This window comes from Narcine bancroftii, chromosome 6 (assembly GCF_036971445.1).
Source record: "Narcine bancroftii isolate sNarBan1 chromosome 6, sNarBan1.hap1, whole genome shotgun sequence".
NCBI classification, from domain to species: domain Eukaryota; kingdom Metazoa; phylum Chordata; class Chondrichthyes; order Torpediniformes; family Narcinidae; genus Narcine; species Narcine bancroftii.
The window spans coordinates 123,735,941-123,750,665 of record NC_091474.1 but is presented as its reverse complement, the minus strand read 5'-3'; the positions used below and the strand labels follow the sequence as shown (position 1 = coordinate 123,750,665).

Sequence of the window (14,725 nt, the reverse complement as noted above, 5' to 3'; positions counted from 1 at the left end):
TTTGAGGGAGGGGGGATAGGGCTGTTTGGAAATATGAACCACCTGTATCATTGATATTTTTTTTCATTTAAATTTATGTATTTAGGTAATGATTAATTCTTGGTACATGTTTGACCATAAAATTAAAATAAACTATTCCAAAGGTGCCCGTGAAGACCTCCATCAATTGGTCTTCGCAGTCCTTCAGCACCCGACCAAGTAGTTATCTAGTCCCACCGCCTTGTGTGGGTTCTCCATAGATAGGGTTCTTCTCACCTTGACCACGGCTATGCAGGGGGCCTGTCATCTGGGGGAACCAGAGCCTTCTTTGACATCATCCTGTTCTTCTCATCAAACTGTGCATAGATGTTCAATCTGTCCAAAAGGGAGATGTCATTGTTCTTAATTCACAAAGTTGATCTGTGATCTTGATCCCTTGCCACATGTGTGTAGTGTCGCACAGCTGCCTGTGGATCTTCTGTGCATACCCATGCTTTGCCTTACAGACTGCATGGAAGAGGTCAGTCCTTGCTGATCTTAGTGCCATCCTACACCCTATCCTGAAGGCAGCATCGCGAGTTCTGAGAAAGGCCTGGACCTCTGCATCCAACCATGGTTTCTGGTTAGTCTGGCTGTGAAGCATTTGATCTTGGTGACAACCTCAATGCATTTGCTGATAAACCATTCACTGAGCTTATCTACTCCCCTCTGTATACATGACCATTGTAGGTGGCCGCCTCCCTGAAACAGCTCCAGTCCGTGGTCTCAAAGCAGTCTTGACATGCTGCTGTTGTTCTCCCCTCAAAGCCATGTCCTGATCTCCCTGCAAACTAACCTAGTTTGCTTTGCCAGCAGTCTGTACGCCAGTGTTAGCAGGACAAATATGTGATCTAAGTAACTAGTGGGAGCAAGGTGCACCAGGGATGTTGGTGTACACCCAATTCAGGATGTTCTCCCCTCTGGTGGCAAAGTTCGCATGCTGTTGAAACTGTGGTAAGACCATTTTCAGGTTGGCACGATTGAAGTCACCAGCAACAATCATGGCATTGTCAGAATGGGAACTCTGGGCTTCCCAGATGGTATCATAAAGCTCTTCATGGCTTCATTCTCATGAGACAAAGGTAGAATGTAGACTGCGGCAGTCAGCATGGCAGAAAATTCCCTGGAAAGGTATAAGGGTCTGCATTTCACTAGGGGGTACTCTATCTCTGCTGAGCGGAAGATATTGGTGCATCAGTTCTTGTTGATGTAAATGTACAGTCTCCCTCCTCAAGTTTTGCCTGAAGCAGCAGTGTCTCTGTCTGCCCTGAAGGATATAAGGCCATCCAGCTGAATCGCTGAGTTTGGAATGGTGTCCTGGAGCCACATTTCTGTAATCACTAGAGCACATCAGCCCTGCAGATCTCTCTGGTTCAGATGCAGCCTCAGGTAATCCATTTTCTTCTCCAGCGATATTACATTTCAGAGTAAGATTGGCAGGAGCGCGAGTCAGAAGGGATTAACTCTCAGTCTAACCCCGATTTAAAAAGATAAAATTAAAAAAGATAGCTAATAAATATTTAGTTATTCTGAGGCAAAAGGTGACTTTGCATTAGTGTAGACAATCCTTTTGTAGTGTCAGAGCATTCCTGATTGATGTAATGGGGAAGTTCAAGAAGGTAGCAGTGAGAATAGGTTGTGATCAAGGTGATGGAGGTCCTTTATGATATTGGCTTCCTTCTTGAGGTAGTACCTCACATAAATAAATTTAACAGATGGAAGGTCAGAGCCTGGATGAACCTTACTTAGTTTATTACCTTCTGGAGCATTCTGCGTTCTGGGCAGTAACATTACCAATTCAGCCTGTGATGCCACCAGTCAGTATACTTGCCACAATGCACCTGTAGAAGTTTGACAAGCCAAATCTTCACAGACTCCTTAGAAAATAGATGTAGTCTAATTACATTTTTTAACCAGATAATCAGCAATCAATCCAGCACTGATCATAATTATCCAATAGAGGCATTGGTGTGCCTTTTTCATGGTTGACTCATTGTTCTGGCTCCAGGAAAAGTCTTCTTAAATATGGACTCCCAGGAACTTGGAGGTTCTATCCCACACTACTTCCATCACATCAATAAAGATAGGTGTTTGGCTCTTCAGTCTAAAACCAATGTATTATGCCAAAACAAGGAAAACTACATGGGGATAAAGGAGGAGTTTGCCAGGGTAGACTGGTAACACAGGCTATATGGAGAGACGGTTGAGGAATAGTGGAAGACTTTCAAAGAGATTTTTCAAGGTGCTCAACAAAAGTATATTCGAGTTAAAAACAAGACCAGTAACGTGGGGACAGCCAGCTTTGGATAACTAAGGAAATCAAGAAAGGTATCAAAGTAAGTCCTCATGCGTTCAGTTGCCAAGAGCAGTGGAAAAGTAGAAGATTGGGAAAACTTTCAAAAGCAACAAAGAACCACAAATCAAACAATAAAGAGAGGGAAACTATGAAAAAAAAAGATAAGCACAAAATATAATAACACAGTAAAAGTTTTCATAATTAAATAAAGCTAAAAAGGGTGGCAAAGTGAAGGTTAGTCCCTTGGGGAATGAGAAGGTTGAATTTATATTGGGTAATGAGGAAATGGCTGAGGATCTGAATGACTCTTTTGTGTCAGTTTTCACAGTAGAGGACACATCTATCATGCCAAAGACAAATGTGATGGGAGGTGAGGACCTAGATGCTATCACTAAAGAGGTAATACTGGGAAAACTCATGGCTCTAAAGACTGATGTCCTCTGGTCCTTATGGAATCTATCCCAGGGTACTGAAAGAAATGGCAGAAGTTATAATCGAGGCTTTGTTGATTATTTACCAAAATTCTCTGGATTCTGGGCAGGCAGACGCAGCAGAGATTCAGCAAAGGTAGGTCCTGTTTGACAAGATGATTGGAGTTCTTTGAGAATATAATGAGCGCAGTAGATAGAGCACGTATTGTTTACCTGGATTTCCAGAAGGCATTCAATAAAGTGCCGCATAAAAGATAAGGACACATAGAGTTGGGGGTGATGTATTAGCATGGGTTGAGGATTGGTTAACCAATAGAAAGCAGAGAGCTGGGATACAGGAATTATTTTCTGGTTGGCAATCAGTGGCGAGCAGGGTGCCGCAGTGTTGGTGCTGGGCCTGCAACTCATCACAGTATTCATTAATGATCTGGAAGAGGGGACAGAGCACAGAATATTTAAGTTTACTGATGACAGTAAATTGAGTGGAAAAGTAAATTGTGAAGAGGAAACAGAGTCTGCAGAGAAATATAGATAGGTTAAGTGAGTGGGTAAGGGTCTGCCAGATGTTGGCAAATGTGAGATTATCCACTGTGGAAGTAAAAATTGAAGATCAGATAATTTGAATGGCAAGCGATTGCAGCATGCTGCCGTGCAGGTCTTGGGAGTGCTTGTGCAGGAATCGCAAAAAGGATGGTTTGAAATTGCAGCTGGCTATCGAGAAACCAAATGGAACGTTGGCCTTCATTGCTAGAAGGATTGAATTTTGGACCAGGGAGGCTATGCTGTAACTGTACAAGGTACTTTTGGAAGTAGTACAGCGGAGGTTCACCAGGGTAGTAGATTTAGAACAGGAATGAGGAGGAACTGTTTTTCCCAGAGGGTGGTGAATCTCTGGAATTTACTGCCCATTAAACCAGTGGAGGTGACCAAAGTAAATATATTTAAGACAAGATTGGATAGATTTTTACAAAATATGGGAATTAAGGGATATGGGGTAAGGAGAAATAGGTGGAGATGAGGCTATCATCAGATCAGCCACAATCTCATTAAATGGAGAAGAAGGTTTGATGAGCTGGATGGCCTATTTCTGCTCGTGTTCAGCCTCTCCTTCCTAAAATCAACAATAAGCTCCTAGATGTGGTAACTGTGATGGAATTGTGTTATTATTAATCTTTAATTATAATATATACACACACACACACACACACATATATATATATATATATACACATATATCTATATTTATTTATTTATTTATAGTAAAGTTTTTTTGTGGGTTTGGTCACAGGGACACACCAACACACACAATTACACTGAAAGAGAGATGCCATTTTCAGAGTCACAAAGTCTGGTACGCAACCCCAATAAAACTGGAAGTGTTTGTTCAGTAAAATATCTTGGACAATGGGATTGGTCAAGGAGGTCACCTAATTAAACAAGCTGTTTGCTTGTTTACCTATGTTGTAAGAATGGAAACTCAGATGGCAGCTGAGTATACAAGGAAGCCATTCTGCTAGCTGGTCATCAGACAATCAGGAGTCATATTTACTCAAACTTTTGGAAGAGATAAACTTCAAAAGACAGAAATTATGTCATAAGATTCTTCAAGACAGAAAGCAATTTTGAATATTAAGGAACTAATTTCAAACTGAAGCCAGAAGACACCTTACTATCCTGTAGATAACACAGGATTGATGACGGTGCTTGACCATCCTATAAGTCACACACGATTGAAAAACAGTAGTCTCTAGAGAGAGAGAGGTGCTGTTCTATATTGCATTCTCCTTATCATGGGAGATACACAAAATCAGTGGCAATGAAAAAGAGCCATTTCACTGTCTCTTCACAAAAAAGGGAGTCCTGCTGTGTCCATTTCTACATGGCACTTCACTTAACCCGTGCCTGGGTTTGTGAAATCATTGTGGAAGAAAGAAAAATTCTGAAACCTCCATGAAAAAGGGGGAAATCATTTGTATGAAAAAATAATTCTCTGAAAACTATTCCACAGAAATTTGTCAATTTTGAGAAGTTTGATGCCTCACACCTACTCCATAATTGCTGATGAGCAACAATTTAAAAAATCTAAGTTTCAAAACAAAACTGACTGAACTTTAAAATCATCTCCTCAGAATTATGCCTAAACTATAATGGTTTTGGAGCACACACATATTCACTGAGTCTATGTTGGGGTGATTTTTTTTTTCTGTGGAATTGCTGTATAAGAGAAGTTTATCAATTATCTTTCAGTGCAGTTCTATTTAAGTTGTTGATTTCTACATCTGAGAGGACAGGCAGGTAGTTTAAATTTAAATTTGCAATTAAATTTAAATGTTTAAATTCACATTCACCATGGTAACAGGCTCTTCCAGCTTACAAGTCAGCACCACCCAATTAAGCTACAACCACCATAGGTTTTGAAGGGTGGGAGGAAACCAGATGATCCAGAGGAACCCTGCGCATACATGGGGACAATGTCCAAATTCCATATAGACAGACAGTCAGGACCAGATTGGAACCCAGGATGCTGGTGCTGTACTAAGCTAACTGTACCGCCCAAAACTAGTGTTCCACAACATATTGTAACCAGATGAAAATTTACAAATTTGATTTTAATTACTTTACTGACAACTTGGTGTTCAAGTTAATGCTCCTAATATGCAAGAGTACTATTTGCTGTGACCTTCGTTGTGTAGTAGCAATACTTGCTGGACTTGCAGACAATAGGGGTTTAAAGCTAGTTCTCAATTCGTCTAAACTTAAATCCTAAAGTTGATAAACATGAACATTACCAATGACCACAAATAATGAAATCAAGTGTGACAGATAATGTATTTTATTAATGTATATAGATATGTTTTAAAGGAGATAAATTGTGGCAAGTTTTTTTTAAGAGTAGGTCACATACAAACACTTCAAAACAGATCTCATTTAAAATACTGGAGCTCTGTTCAATCAGACAGGCTGGCTCCAAGTGCCTTTGCAAAAGCTTTGAAGAGTGCCTATAGAGACTTCACTAATGGATTGTTGTTTTGAAAACTAACAGATGAAAGAACTCGAGGATTAGGTCCGGAGACGCAGTCTGTCAAAATGCAGTTGGCTGTTCTAAGAGGGTTATGTGGTTTTGCCAGCAGAGAGAGAAAAACAGGCTTTTCTCTGGGAGTGAGAAAGATGATTCAGTTCAGCACAGCAACAGCTGGGACTGGAACATGACAAGCTGGAAAGCTTGTGGAAAAACCCCATTTTGAAGACAGGTTGTGAGTTCTTAATTCAGCCTGGTCAAAGCCCTTCTGGTCCATACAAGAGGAGAGGACTGGCTGCCTAATGTTTCACTTGAAATAAGAGAAACAAAAAGGAACCCTGTGGTGACCTGAAAGAAAGAGGTTATCATCTGGAAAACCCTGATGGGGCAAGTTTCTTCGGCAAGACACTGATATGGCTGATTAGAAGGAATCAGTTTGTGTCCAGCAAAGAACAAATCTTTCTCTGAAAACCGACAAGAACCTTCCTGAGTGGTAACCATTTACCTTTCAAGATCATACATGTTAAATTCTGTGCAGAGTATAAGAATTTCCTGCAACCAGTGAACTTGGAGGAGTGAGAAGTGAGATTGGACTGTGAACCAAATAACTCTTATGAACTTGCATACACCTGCGCTTAGAATTAGAAGGGGATTAGTAAGTTAATAGGAATAAGTTAGAGTCGGATCCTGTTTTCATGTTTAAAAGATCATTAAAAGCAACTTTTGTTTAAATAACTATTTGTCTTGGTGAATTTCTGTTGCTGCTGGGTTTTGGGGTCCTCTAGGCTCATAAAAAGGATAAATGTGTGTTACACAATAACGTCTTAGCCAAGTGAATTCCATATCTGCTAATACACAATGTTTACTGTGTAAAGCAGAAAATCTATAGCAAGGATGTTTTCTTAATTTTGGGCTAAGTTGCTGTTCAAATCTCAGTTACAGATAAATATGCAAATTTCTTCCTGGCAAATTTAGCGATTAATGGTCTATCTTAGCACATGTAATTATAGAAGACAGAAATAATTTCAGCGTAACCAATTATACTGGACAACAATTTTTTTCAAAAGGTTTTTCCTCTTGAAAAAAAAAATTGAAATTATGATAGACAACTTCAAGTTGAACACAAAGATAATTTCAGATTTGCTGTATTATATTGGAGAAACCTTAAATTAATTTTATTGAATTTGGCATGTTTAATCGCATAATGTACCTCTGAGCCAAGCACATGTTGCACAACAAATGTGAGGAGCTCAGGGTTTGTCTTGATCACCAATTTTACAACCAAAGAAGAGGTCACAGGCTTTCTTAATAATCTATTCACGCTGTGTCTTTGAACCTTAAGCTTATACTCGCCACAAGTGTAACAGAATATATTGCTGCTGTTGCGTCATAGATGAGACATTTCTGCTGCATTGAATTTTCCTGAAGAAAATAAATGCTATTGTTTTGTGCATTCAATATACTATTGCCTGAAGAACATGTGCATCAACATGTGTTCATTCGAAATTAATGTAATGCACAGCATCTGTATATGTGAGCTGCTTTTATATCCTGTTTGCATCTAACCTGACTATGCATGCCCATGCTTAAGACAACAACATTTGCATAGTACCTGCACTGAGTGCATGCCCAGGCATGGTTGGATTGACCAAAACACCGTGACAGAGGTGCACCAAAGAAGAGGTACAAGGACTGCCTAAAGAAATCTCTTGGTACCTGCCACATTGACCACCGCCAGTGGGCTGATATCGCCTCAAACCGTGCATCTTGGCGCCTCACAGTTCGGCGGGCAGCAACCTCCTTTGAAGAAGACCGCAGAGCCCACCTCACTGACAAAACACAAAGGAGGAAAAACCCAACACCCAACCCCAACCAACCAATTTTCCCTTGCAACCGCTGTAACCGTGTCTGCCTGTCCCGCATCGGACTTGTCAGCCACCAACGAACCTGCAGCTGACGTGGACATTACCCCTTCATAAATCTTCGTCCGCGAAGCCAAGCCAAAGAAAGAAATACTAGTAGACTTAAGATATGACAGGAAATCAAAAAAAAGGTCATATCTTCAAAAAAGTATGTAATGGAAAGTTTTTTAGGTGATTTTCATAATCAGAACCCCAAAATCCATAAAATACACCTAAAAATGTTCTCAACCTCTAAGAAAGCAAAATCTTCATTGTCCAGTGTCATTTATTGAAAATCATTCAGCATGATACATCTTGAAAATATAAAAAGATCCAGTTTAATTGTTGTTATTGACCTCCAAATTTCACGAAACAACAATAGACACTTTGCACGCAACAATAAAAAGAACCTTTCACACTTACCTCTTTAATATCAAATTGTAAAATTTCTTCCATGTATGTTGGAAGCAGAGTTAATAATGTATAAAAAGTCCAATTGTAGCAAAAATGAGGAACAATTATAGCCCATAATGACAAAGATTTCCATATAGATCGCCATGGTACGTTTTTCTTAAAAGAATGCTATGGAAATAGAAAAAGGAAAAAATAAGTTGAAAGAGTAAAGAATCCAAATATTATTTAAATGCAAATTTGAACCAAACCCCAATCTAGAATCAGATTTTATTATTGGTTTACTTTTTTTTGTTTTAAGTTTAGCCAATGTTGGTAAATTCCTTAAAATCCTACTTTCAGTCACTTCATCAGAATAAAAGTCAACTCCAAACAGACAAAAATTAAGCAGAATAAATACTGTTTATCAACATCCCTACCTCTTCATGGAGATAAACACGCAATGCTTCACCTACGTTTTGTAAAGATTGCTAAAATACTAATGGGCTCATATATTTTCTCCACACTTCCTTAGAGGTTGGGATTAACATATGTCAAACTATTTTATAACAGGAAAAAAACATACTAGTCTTGTAGCAGAAAAATTCACTGATAATATGTTCAAATATTGCTCAGGAGGTTTGCAACCATAAAAAGCACAGCAATACCGAATAATCTGCAATATTAGCCCATTCCAAATGATCAGAACATTGTCAACAGTGTTATTGGTGGTCATTTAATCTCTGATAACTTGTTCATTGTTAGGTTTTTGGCTCCGCCACATGGCTGATCCATGCTGGCCTCAGCTTCTCTTCTCTATTGTAATTCCTTTCACACAGCAGCATGAAAGAAGATACATTTGAAAGCCTTTTAACTATCTTAAATTTAAATAAAAGTAATGATAGATTCTCCAACATACTCAGTGCCAGAGAATTCCAGAGATTTAATACCCTCAGAGGAAGAAAATTCTACCCACCTCAGTTTTCAGTGACCAGCCCCTTATTTTGTAGCTATGATTTGTGATTGGTTTGTGATTCTACCACAAATGGAAACATCTAACATCAACCTTGTCACACTCCTTAAAGATCTTTAAGAATCTTAAATATTTGAAAAAAATTACCCTTCATTTTACTATCCAAGGAATACAGGTCCAAATCATGTACCCTCTTGCCTCAATAACTCTAATATCCCAGATATTCACCTGGTAAATTTCCTTTTGACTGCTTCCAATATCCTCTTGTAGGTAAAAGGACCAAAAGTGAGTATAGTATTCCTGGTATGGCCTTAACACCTTGTAGAACTGCAGCAAAACCTTCCAAATCTTAAACCCAATTCCTTTTCAGTAAAGGACAAAATGCCCTGTTGGACCTGCCTCAAAACTTTTTTTTTTGTGATTTGTGCACTAAAACATTTAGATCTCTCTAAACTTTGCATTCACTCTCCATTCAGATGATAATACCTATTTGAATTCTCGTACTAAAGTGTATGACCTCACACTTCCCCTCATAAAACTGCATTAACCAGGATTTCATTCATTCAGCTAATCCATCTGTATCCCATTGCAGAATCGCAATTTCTCATTGCAACATACCCTTCCGCCTATTTTTGAATCATCAGAAACCTTAAATATTGTTCTCTCCTCGAGGTCATTGATGTAATTAGTAAACAATTGTGAGCCAAGAAATTATCCCTGGGGTACTCCACCAGTTGCATCCTGCCAGCATGAAAAAGCCTATTTATTCCAGCTCTTTTCGATGTAACAGCCAGTTTTCAATCATGCCGACACATTTCCTCCAACACCTTAAGCACTTAATTTATGTACCAGCCTCTTGATAGAGGTTCCCCTCTATCAAATCTGCCACTCACATTCTCAAAGAATTCAAACAAATTTGTTAGGCATAAATTACATTTCAAAAGCATGTTGACTAGGTTTATTTTCACTTTTACATAATGATAAATTATTTCAAATCAACTTTATTGTCATCTGATTGTACAAGTACAATCCGACGAAACAACATTCTCCGGTTCACGATGCAAAACACATAGACACACAACCCAATGTAACACACATACAAACAATTCATATGCAGGGCAAAAATGAACACAAATAAATAAATAGATGCAGTTCTGTAAAAAATGAAAGTCTCAGATAGTTAGTATGAGCAGTTCCTTTGGTTGTTCAGCCTTCTCACTGCCTGTGGGTGCTGGCACTGATACTCCTATATATCTTTCCTGACAGTAGCAGCTGAAAGATGCTGTCTGTGGGATGGAAGAGGTCCTCAATGATTTTGCATTTTGCATGCCTTCTTCAGACAACGATCCCAGTAGATAGGGGAAGGGAGGTTCTAGTATCCTCTCTGCCACTCTTATGGCCCTGTGGATTGGCCTCCAATGAATTTCTCTGCAGCAACTTTACCTCACTGTGATGCAGCTGGTCAGGACACTCGAGATAGAGCTCTTGCAGAAGGTTCACATGATGATGGCTGGTAGCCTTACACACTTCAGTCATCTCAGCAAGTGCAGTCACTGCAGCACCTTCCTGACAAGTGAGGAGACGTGCGTCCATGATAGGTCATTAGTTAAGAGAACTCCAAGGAACTTGGTGCTCTCCACTATAATGTTGTTGATGTGTAGTAGAGGGTGGTCATTTCTGGTCCTCCTGAAGTCCACAATCATCTTCTTCGTCTTGTCCGGGTTAAGAGATTTTTCACTTCTTCTCTATAGTGTGACTCATCATTGTTGCTGATGAGGGCAACTACTGTTGTGTCATCTGCAAACTTGATGACACTGTTGGATCTTGATCTGGGGATGCAGTCGTGGTCAGTAATGTGAACAGAAGCAGGTTGAGGTAAAATGGTATAAAATGGCAACTTTCTGCAGGCTGCAAAACCCCTGTTAAATACACTTTTAAAATATTCACCCTTCCTAGCTGCTTTCATTACAATCAACTGCATGCCGTTTTTATCATGACCGACCTGCTGCTGATCAAAGTTAATGATCTTCAAATCTCCCGGGAAATTTGCTGAGTCAGGAACAGGCCAGCTGGCAGGCAGAGGCCTTAAAAGGACAGGCCACCACCAAGGTCAAGGTAGGAAACGTGTGAGGACCTGGATCCAAACAAGAAAGTAATACCAATCCAGTGAGGATTGGCAAGAACATCTCCTCCACAACTCCATCAGTGTAAAACAGATATGTGGTCGTCATATGATCTTACTGCCTGATTCTAATTTTGAAGAATATGTACTTTCAATACCAAAAAAGGGATATATATCTGATTTGTATTGTATTTTACAAGAAACTGAAAGTAAAAAAGATTGGGATAAAGAAAAGTTAAAATGGGGAAAAGATTTAGGTTTTACAATAGCTGAAGAAGCCTGGATGGAAATTTGCCAGAATAGTATTCGGAAATTGATTAATGCTAGATTAGCGATGATTAATTATAATTTTATACATCAGTTATATTTAACACCGGAGAAACTAAAAAAGTTTGGCCTTAGTAAGTCGGATTGCTGTTTTTGTTGTGACCAGACGGCTAATACTTTTTTGCACACTGTCTGGCTTTGTGATCGATTGCAACAGTTTTGGAAAGGTATTCAATCTATACTTAATAGTTTATATAATATCTGTCTTGTATTAGATCCTGATATATTTTTATTAGGGAATATGCAATCACTATTTGATTTAGGTTTAAAGGATTATCAGATTTCCTTTATCTATTTAGCTTTAGCTGTGGCCAAGAAATGTATAGCACTTACTTGGAAAGACAGAAATATATTAACTTTAGATAGGTGGCATTTGGAGATGAAGTTCTGTTTGACTATGGAAAGGATATCTTTTTCAATTCAGGATAGGATGTCTTTTTATAGGTTAAAGTGGACTCCGTTTGTTAAATATATGCATTTAAGTTTGCTTTAAATATGTTTTTAAGTGTGATATTTTAGTATTGATAACTTTTTTTTGTTAGTATCTTTACTTGTTATGTTTTATCTTTTTTTGTAAGTGGGCTTTTTTTTCTTATATATATTGTTCACTTTATTAACTCTTCACTCTTTATTTTGGGGGGGGGTTAGACTAATTTTAAGTTAGGTTATTAATGTTGTGTAATAATTATTGGGGGCGGGGTTAGTTTATTTAGTTTACCGATGCGATACTGCAATTTTATTATCTTACTTTTATTCTTTTTAAATGTAATCTTTTGTTTTATTCATGTTATAAAATCTTAAATAAAGTTTAAAAAAAAAGAAGGGAAAGCCAGAGGTACACAATCCAGTGATCATTGTGAGATCAGAGTTGAAGAGAGTGAGCAAATTTAAGTTTTTGGGAGTCACTATCTTAGAGGATCTTTCCTGGACCAAACACACTAAAGACATCATGAAGAAAGCACATCAGTGCCTACTTCCTCAGGACCTTGTGGAGGTTTGGTATAACCCCAGAAACAATGGCAAATTTCTACAGATGTATGGTGGAAAGTATGCTGATCAGCTGCATTATGGTCTGGTGTGGGGACACCAATACCCATGAGGGTAAAACTCTGCAAAAGGTAGTGGATACTGCCCAGGACATCACAGGCAAAACCCTCTCCACTATCAAGAAACACAGAGAACGCTGCATTTGGAGAATAGCTGCCATCAGGAAAGAGGTATAGGTGCCACAAGACTTGTACCACCAAGTTCAGGAACAGCTGCTCCCCTCCACCATCAAACTCCTCAACAACAAACTCAATCAGGAACTCAATTATGGTCTCTTACTTGTGCACTTTATTGTTTTTTTTTAAATTATCTCTGTATTTCACAGTTGGTGTTTACATTCATTAGATGTTTAACAGTTCAGGAAAGGGCTTTGGCAAATACTAGAGCGCATCGGATGTCCCCCAAAGTTCCTCAACATGATTATCCAACTGCACGAAAACCAACAAGGTCGGGTCAGATACAGCAATGAGCTCTCTGAACCCTTCTCCATTAACAATGGCGTGAAGCAAGGCTGTGTTCTCGCACCAACCCTCTTTTCAATCTTCTTCAGCATGATGCTGAACCAAGCCATGAAAGACCCCAACAATGAAGACGCTGTTTACATCCGGTACCGCACGGATGGCAGTCTCTTCAATCTGAGGCGCCTGCAAGCTCACACCAAGACACAAGAGAAACTTGTCCGTGAACTACTCTTTGCAGATGATGCCGCTTTAGTTGCCCATTCAGAGCCAGCTCTTCAGCGCTTGACGTCCTGCTTTGCGGAAACTGCCAAAATGTTTGGCCTGGAAGTCAGCCTGAAGAAAACTGAGGTCCTCCATCAGCCAGCTCCCCACCATGACTACCAGCCCCCCCACATCTCCATCGGGCACACAAAACTCAAAACGGTCAACCAGTTTACCTATCTCGGCTGCACCATTTCATCAGATGCAAGGATCGACAATGAGATAGACAACAGACTCGCCAAGGCAAATAGCGCCTTTGGAAGACTACACAAAAGAGTCTGGAAAAACAACCAACTGAAAAACCTCACAAAGATAAGCGTATACAGAGCCGTTGTCATACCCACACTCCTGTTCGGCTCCGAATCATGGGTCCTCTACCGGCACCACCTACGGCTCCTAGAACGCTTCCACCAGCGTTGTCTCCGCTCCATCCTCAACATCCATTGGAGCGCTCACACCCCTAACGTCGAGGTACTCGAGATGGCAGAGGTCGACAGCATCGAGTCCACGCTGCTGAAGATCCAGCTGCGCTGGATGGGTCACGTCTCCAGAATGGAGGACCATCGCCTTCCCAAGATCGTATTATATGGCGAGCTCTCCACTGGCCACCGTGACAGAGGTGCACCAAAGAAAAGGTACAAGGACTGCCTAAAGAAATCTCTTGGTGCCTGCCACATTGACCACCGCCAGTGGGCTGATAACGCCTCAAACCGTGCATCTTGGCGCCTCACAGTTTGGCGGGCAGCAGCCTCCTTTGAAGAAGACCGCAGAGCCCACCTCACTGACAAAAGGCAAAGGAGGAAAAACCCAACACCCAACCCCAACCAACCAATTTTCCCTTGCAACCGCTGCAATCGTGTCTGCCTGTCCCGCATCGGACTGGTCAGCCACAAACGAGCCTGCAGCTGACGTGGACTTTTTTACCCCCTCCATAAATCTTCGTCCGCGAAGCCAAGCCAAAGAAAGAAGATTTGTTTACATGTATATGCTGTGTAGATTTTTTTGCACTATCAATAAGTGGTAATTCTGCCTCGTCTACAGAAAAAGAATCTCAGAGTTGTATGTACTCTGACAATAAATCTAAAATCGGAAATCTGAGAACACAACCCTGAGGTGCTCCAGTGGTCAGTGCAACAGTGTTTGATATTCTTAACTGACCCGGACAGAGTTTTATCTTTCAGTTAGGAAATACAGAATCCAGTTACAGAGAAGGGTGTTAAGTCCCAGGGAGGACAGCTTCTCCACCAGCCTCTGGTGAATGATCGTATTAAACGCCAAGCTGAAGTCCATGAACAGCAGCCTGGTAATATGAGGTTTTGTTCTCCAGGTAGGTCAGGACAGAGTAAAGGGACAATGCTAAAGCATATCTGTGGAATGGCTTCTTCTACAAGCAAATTGAAATGGGTCCAGCGTCTCTGGGAGGTGTGCTTTGATGCGTTCCATCATCAGACACTCTAAGCATTTCATAATGGTGGAGGT

General features: G+C 40.1%; 1 protein-coding gene and 1 long non-coding RNA gene across 3 annotated transcripts in view; one reads left to right on the top strand and one right to left on the bottom strand.

Moving 5' to 3' along the window:
- The window catches only part of slc17a5 (solute carrier family 17 member 5), a 45,351-nt gene that overhangs the window by 13,118 nt on the left and 17,508 nt on the right, over window positions 1–14,725 (bottom strand). For both annotated transcript variants that reach the window (XM_069885928.1, XM_069885929.1), the window contains exon 7: window positions 8,089–8,247. In XM_069885928.1, the coding sequence (XP_069742029.1) occupies window positions 8,089–8,247 (159 nt within the window). The remainder of the gene's footprint in view (window positions 1–8,088; window positions 8,248–14,725) is intronic.
- Window positions 1–14,725, top strand: part of LOC138736420 (uncharacterized) — a 73,302-nt gene that overhangs the window by 45,359 nt on the left and 13,218 nt on the right. The window lies entirely within an intron of this gene.